This window comes from Enhydra lutris, unplaced genomic scaffold, assembly GCF_002288905.1.
Source record: "Enhydra lutris kenyoni isolate GAN:26980312 unplaced genomic scaffold, ASM228890v2 scaffoldscaffold68, whole genome shotgun sequence".
NCBI lineage: Eukaryota > Metazoa > Chordata > Mammalia > Carnivora > Mustelidae > Enhydra > Enhydra lutris.
In genome coordinates this window covers 8846563-8854189 of record NW_019154152.1, presented here as the reverse complement: position 1 = coordinate 8854189, position 7627 = coordinate 8846563, and the positions used below count along the sequence as shown (strand labels likewise).

At 40.9% G+C, this 7627-nt stretch overlaps 1 protein-coding gene across 1 annotated transcript; it reads left to right on the top strand.

Annotated features, from left to right (window-relative positions):
* The first annotated feature begins 1104 nt into the window (after window positions 1–1104).
* Window positions 1105–6791, top strand: LOC111159291 (olfactory receptor 52B6). Its single transcript, XM_022521704.1, is given in 3 exon segments — window positions 1105–1161; window positions 5800–6613; window positions 6616–6791. Coding segments are annotated over 3 exon segments (1047 nt in total).
* Window positions 6792–7627: the final 836 nt, after the last annotated feature.

Below are 7627 nucleotides of genomic sequence, written 5' to 3'. Positions count from 1 at the left end.
AATCCAATTTCCAGAGTTACCACAGTTTAAACCACTGCCCAGTGTCTTTGCATGTCTCATATAGTTCACAGACTAGAAAAAGAATAATCAATAGAAACTGTTCTTGAAAAGCCCAGATGTTTGAATTATACAAAGACTTGATATCAGCTATTTTAAATATGTTCAAAGAGCTAAAACCAACCATGTCTATAGGATTAGAAATATAAAAAAGAAAAGAAAAAGAAAACAAATATAAATACTGGAGTTGAAAATTGTAATAACCAAACTGAAAGGGGCTCAAAGGCAGATTTGAACTAGCAAAATAAAGACTCACCAAATGAAAAGACAGGTCAATTGAGGTCAACCAATCTGAGGGACTAAAATTTTAAAAAGTAATAAAAAATTAATAGAGCCTAAGAGACATGAGACACTACCAAATGTACCAACATATGATACATAATGTGAGTCTGAGAAAGAAAGGAAAGAGAGAACAGTGCAGAAAGAGTATTTAAAGAAATAATGGGAGTGTCTGCATGGCTTAGTTGGATAAATGTCTGCCCTTGCCTCAGGTCATGATCTCAGGTCCTGGGATTGAGTCCCACTTGGTGGGGAGTCAGTTTCTCCCTCTCCCTCTGTTCCTCCCTCCTGCTTGTGCTCTCTCTCTCTCTCTCTCTCTCTCTCATAAATAAATAAATAAATAGTGATGGTGATAATAAAGAAAAAAGAAAGAAAGAATGGCAATAAACTTCCTAAATGTAATTTTTCAATGAATCTATGCATCCAAGAAGCTCAAATATTTTTTGGTAGGACAAATACAAAGAAATCCACAATGGGACATTTCATAATGAAATTGCTGAAAGCCAAAGACAGAGTATTGAAAACATGGAGAGAAGGGGCGCCTGGGTGGCTCAGTGGGTTAAGCCGCTGCCTTCGGCTCAGGTCATGATCTCAGGGTCCTGGGATCGAGTTCTACATCAGGCTCTCCACTCAGCAGGGAGACTGCTTCCCCCTCTCTCTCTCTGCCTGCCTCTCTGTCTACTTGTGATCTCTCTCTGTCAAATAAATAAATAAAATCTTAAAAAAAAAAAAAAGAAAGAAAGAAAACATGGAGGGAAGCAACTCATTATGTACGAGGACTTGTTAATAGGACTGGCAGCGGATAATTCATCAGAAACCATGGAGGTGAGAAAGCAATGGAATAACATTTAAAGGGCTGAAAGAAAAAAAAATCTCAACTAAGAATTCTATATCTGACAAAAACTCTTCTTCAGAAATGCAGATGACACTCAACAAACTAGGATAGAAGTTCCCTCAACTCAATAAGTTGCATCTATGTAAAGTTCACAGCTAACATCGTACTTGATGGTGAATGATTGGATGATTTCTCCCTAAGATCAAGAAGGTAGGATGTCTGCTCTTGTCACTTTTACTCAACAGTGTACTGGAGGTTCTAGCCAAGGAAATTAGGCAAGAATAAAAAATAAAAGGCATCTAGATTGGAAGAGAATAAGTTAAACTATCTCAATTTATAGTTGACATGATCTTTATATAGAAAATCCTAAGGAATCCACTAAAAATAAAAATAAGAAACTATTAGAACTATATATGAGTTCAGCATGTATAGTTAATTACACAATATTTAAGGTCAATATAAAAATTGCTTATATTTCTATTCATTTGTAATGAACAATCTTGTAACAAATTAGTAAAATGATTCAATTTATAAGAACATAACAAAGAATAAAATACTTAAGAATAAATTTAAGATGTATAAATTGTATACTCTGAAAAATAGAAAGTATTGTTGAAAAATTAAAGGAGACATGCTCTGCATAATGAATGGGGAAAAATATCACATGTTCATGGGTTGGAAAACTCAACATTGTGAAGATGGCAATACTTCCTAAATTGATCCGCAGATTCAACTCAATCTCTATCAGAATCACAGCCGACTTCTTCATAGAAATTAATAAATTGTTTCTAAAATCCATATGGAGTCTCAGGGATCCAGAATAGTCAAATCAATTCTTAAAAAAAAAAAGCAGTGTGAAATAAGAGGACTCATAATTCCTGAGTTAAAACTTATAATGAAACAGTAATCAAGGAAGTGTGATGCTAGTGCAAGAATAGGCACTTAAATCAACAGAAACTTACAAAGTTCTTTCACATTCATTGTCTCACTTGTCACTCACAATAAAATCATAAACACACAAATCTGTGCACACCACATACTTTCAGTCCCAAGTGCAATTGGACACTCCCTGAAGCCACCCTAACTTTACCAAGCAGAATTATACTTCTAACCTCTGGATTCCCATAGGTCTTTACACCCACTGTCTTACTTAATTACTCATAGCTGCTCACGGTAAGAGGACATGTTTTCCTTACTGTAGACCTGAAATATTTACTAAAGAAGGGATGATTCTTGACTTTTCCAGTTTTTAAATGAGCAAGATAGGAACAATAGTCCCTATATATCCTTTCCTTCAGGATGACATTTGAATACAACAGATTTTAGCAATGAAGGGGTGAAGAGAGAGCATTAAGGTAAAAAAGGAGCAGAGGTTTGAAGACAGACACTAGACAGATGGTGAATGAAAGAAGCCCAAGAGGAAAATACTCTAGGAAGGATGAAAGGATGAGAGAAAGAGAGGAGAGAGAGTGGGATTGAAGGCATGGAAGAGAACTAGTATCAGGAAGGAGATGCAAAAACAAGTTCAATGGAAACTCTCACACTAAATAAGAGCCTCTGAGTTGGTGCTGACCATCACTGCACCACACTCCTTTGGTTCTCAGAGTGTCTATCAATTGATTTCTTTTCTCTGGCTCTATGCCAGAGCATCTCCTTGTGTGCCTTAGATCCTGTGTTGAACAGAAGTATATTGGCCCAAGTGTCAGGGGAGGGCTTTGAAACTAAGGGGGGAAAGGACATACAAAGGGAGGAGAATCCATATCCCCAAAGGAAAAGAGGAAACAAAGACCATATGAAGCAAGACCCTAGATTCAATTCTATATATTAAGGAAGGCTGAGCTGTGCAAGAAACATTGAATCAAAAAACTGTGAATATGAGAAGGTGGCCTCAGGGAAGTAAGTCTGGGTCATATATTTTCAAGTTGGAGAGGAGGTTATTAATATGGTGGAATGAATGGGTAATGGGTACAAGATAAGTAGACAGCTCTTAGCAACATTCAAGGAGATGTGAATGATGAAGGGGAAGAGTGGACTAGGTCACCCGAGGGAATTTTGTTCTGCAGGGTACAATGGGGGAAAAGCAGTTTGAAGGGTCACTTTTTATAACAGGTCTCTTTTATACAGGTGAGGATTGATGAGCAGGTGATCCTTGGCTTGTAAGAAAGATAGTAGAATCATAAATGGCACACAAGCACTATCCTCTGACATTGAGAAACAATGGGGAAAATGTTTTTCTACTGCAATTGGGGGGGCATTTATAAATGATAAAGTTCCTGGATGGAACAGTCAGGTAAAGGACTCAAAAACAGGTGGGAATTGGAAATAGAAGGAATACTTTTTCTGGTAATTTCCCCAAAGCTGAGAAAAGCAAGAACTAGAGGGCAAGAGAATTGGACATAGAAGGAGTGGGAGATCTGAAAACAGGGGTTTCCAGAGAGAAAATTGTGAGTGGAGCTCCTAGGGATACTCCCTAATTTGGGGGTGCAGCAACATCAAGGCTGCCTCAACTGGACTGAAAACACAAGCCCCATGGATTAGCAATAGGGAACTGCTGTAAACTAAGGCTGCCTTGGAGGCTGATTATGGAGAAGGAGAACTGAAGTCAGAGAAGAATGGTGACTCGGACAAATGGGACCCAGGAAGGTGGGAGCACATAGTGGAGGGTGCCCATGGTGAGTGATGTTGGAGGAAGAACGGAGGCAACAATTGGCATGGGCTGTAGACTAGAAGAGAGTGTGAGAACAGAGGTTCTGTGCAAACCCATGGTTTTTATGGCATGAGTGTGTGCCCCTGACAGTGTGAATTTATGTGGCCATGTGAGTGGAGCCTTACCTATTCTCTCATCTTTCTTAATGTTCACCACATGTCAACTCTGTCCCAGACACCAGTGAATAGGACAGCAGCCCTGACCCTTAAGGAGCTCGCAATATATTGGGGCTGAAAAGATTTCAGTGTGGTAAATTCTAGAGGGAGATAGGTGCTTGCAAGGGAACGCAGGTGCCTTGAGGGGGCACACAGCCCCCCTCGGGGGATGAGGAAAGTCTTCCTGAATGAGAAAAATAAACTGGGTAAATAAAAGTGAGGATGGAGGTAGAAGAAGCAGAATATATGAAAGACCACAGAGAAAGAACAGGTTCAGAGACAAGTATTTGATCCAGTTTCAGCAGAGGAAGCAGGAAACATTTGGGTGAATCTTTCAGGCAGAGGGAGTTTATGATTTGTAATCAAGTCAGTACTGTGCTCAAAATTATCTTTAGGAAACATAATTTACATATGGAGGCTGTTGTAGAGACTGGAAGAAGTGCAGACTAGGTGGTGGGAGTGGGGGCAGTGTTCAGGTAAGTGGAGCTGAAGCCTGGTAAACCGGGTAGATGACAAATACAGATTTGGGAGGTATTAGCACGAGCACACTGAATGAAGCCCAGGCTGTGGGCCAGATCAGTCAGGGAGAGTGGGCAAATGAGGAGAGGTTGCAGACAGCCCAGAGGAAATACTGACAGTCCTGCGGGGACAGTTGAAGGCTTGATGAGGACTGGAAAGCAAGGCCAGGAGACAAGAGAAGAACCAGTGGAGGATAAAGAAATCAAAACCTAAAGAGGTGTTAATGGAAGGACTGACTTTGAAGGAAAGAAGAAAGAACAGTAAGTAGTGGAACAGGTAGTAGAATAAGATGTTTATATGAGAGCTGTTGTTGTTTTGTTCGTTTGTTTTCAAGGTTCTAAAGACATGAATATTTATAAATGCAAAAGATCTAAGAAAGAAGATCCAAGAAAAATTAGGAGAAATTGAAGATATAGAAGAGAGAAGTAATTGATGGAACAAAGTCCCAGAGGAGGTAGGAAAAAAAGAGGATTCAGAGAATAGATGGGGAAATTATTCTTTTAGAGATGCATACATACTTACACACATATGCACATATATACATAGGCACACACACAGGAATATGTGTACGTGTGTGTTTACACAGCTAGTTTTAAAAATAGTTTAAGAACACACACACATGAAAGTAATTGTGGGACCTGCAGATCCGGGTCTTTTCTTTTTTTTCCCCACATAATGTCCAGTGCTCTTTCTAAATGCCACAGCAGACTTCACTGCCTCCATACTTGTCAGAGCATCTGTGATGGGGGGAAAAGAGATGCAGTGTCTTCAGTGCCCACTGCCCCCAATCCCATTCTCCCACATGGTCTGCCAAGCAGAGAAAATTGCTCCTTGGTGTGGGGCTGTAGCCCTTCTGTGCAGAGCCTGGGGCTTTCGCAGAGCTCATTATAGTTCACATACCTGTAGCGATTAGAGATTGCTTTTGGTGTTCTAGCTGTTCCTGTTCTTTTCAGAACCTGTGGCACTGTATTGGGTCTGGCAATGTTTTTGAGCCCTGTGAAAGTCCTAGAATGATACTGAAATCCTTGGAATAAGAACACAGACCCTTTCTGTGGGCAGGGTCTATAGCCGTGCCCTTTGTGCAGAGAGCCTGTGGGTCGTTGTCTAGAGAGAATACGCCTTCGCAGAGCCCAGAGTGGTTGTAGGACCTCTAAGTGTGTGCAGACCTTGTGGCTGTTTGCAAGCCTCTCCATGCATTCTGCTGGCGTGTATGAAGTCTGAAGCTACATGTTTCCCCTTTGGTACAGGAGAAGAAAATCATGGCCCTTTCATCTGCCAGCAGCACAGCTGCTGGGAATGACTCTGACACTTGCGTGGCAGGCTGCCTCCTCACTGGCATCCCTGGGCTGGAGCACCTGCACATCTGGCTCTCCATCCCCTTCTGCACCATGTATGCAGTTGCCCTGGCAGGCAACAGCATTTTAATTTGTGTCATCCTCTCCCAGCCAGGTCTGCATGAGCCCATGTACGTATTCTTGGCCATGCTGTCCAGTGCTGATATCTTGCTCTCCACTTCCACAATGCCCAAAGCATTGGCCAACTTCTGGCTGGGTTCTAGCCACATTTCCTTCAATGGCTGTCTCACCCAGATGTTCTTCATCCACTTTCTCTTCATGGCTGACTCTGCTGTCCTGCTGGCCATGGCCTTTGACTGATTTGTGGCCATCTGCTTCCCGCTGAGATACGCCACAGTCCTCACAAGCTCGGTCATTAGGAAGATCGTCGCTGCCGCCCTGACCCGTAGCTTCACCATCATGTTTCCGTCCATCTTTCTTCTCAAGCGCCTGCACTACTGTCAGATCAACGTCATTGCACATACTTTTTGTGAGCGCATGGGCATCGCCCGTCTGTCCTGTTCCAATATCTCCATCAATGTCTGGTATGGGTTGGCAGCTGCTCTACTTTCCACAGGCCTGGACATCATTCTTATCACTGTTTCCTACATTCATATCCTCCGAGCCGTCTTCCGCCTCCCTTCTCGCAATGCCCGGTCCAAGGCCCTGAGCACTTGTGGCTCTCATGTCTGTGTCATCCTGCTCTTCTACATCCCTGCCCTCTTCTCTGTTTTGCCTACAGGTTTGGTGGGAGACACATCCCACACTATGTCCATATCCTCCTGGCCAACCTCTATGTGGTCATCCCACCTATGCTCAATCCCATTATTTATGGAGTGAGGACCAACCAGATTTGGGAAGGGGCGAAACAGACGTTTTCCTATCTTGCCCAGGAATCTAAATAAATGTTCTCAACTTGACCTCAACCTAATCCTTTCTGTATCTATCGGTTGTTCCTATAGTCACCCTATCCTTATCTCTACATCTCCCAGATATTGCAGAGCTATTATCATCTATGTCCCAATTTATTTAAATACACGCTCTACTCAAACCCACCTTCAATTTCTTTTTTAGAAATCTACAGTAATATCCATGCCACTTTCTTCTACCTGTTATTCAAAACCTTTTGATAACCCACTGTCTTAAGAAAAACTGATTAGGGGAAATGTGATAACTTACCTGAATCTACCATCCAAATAAGACTTTTCTCAGCATCCACTTGTATCTTCTCCTTACTATATGTATAAGAATATGTATTATATGTATTCCTATATTATAATACATATAATATAGAAAAACATGTATCATATACTATATATATATATACAGTGCTTGGTATATAATAAATGCTTTGCAAATATAGCTTTATTTGTATTGTTGTTTTAAGTAATAGCTCTTCCAACTCAATTAATAGCTAATTACCACATAATTAATAATAAGTTGTCCTGAGAAAAACCATAAAAGACTCTTAATCATAGGAAACAAACTGAGGGTTGCTGGAGGGAAGTGGGTGAAGAATGGGGTAACTGGGTGATGGACATTAAGGAGGGCATGTGGTGTAATGAGAACTGGATGTTATATGCGACTAATGTATCACTGACCTCTACTTCTGTAACTAATAATACAATATATGTTAATTAATTGAATTTTTTAAAAAATTAGTCCTGGGACCCAAGCAGAATCATACATGAGTTTTATCTCTACATAGAGGAATAGGAAAGAGAAAACAAGATTTAAAAAA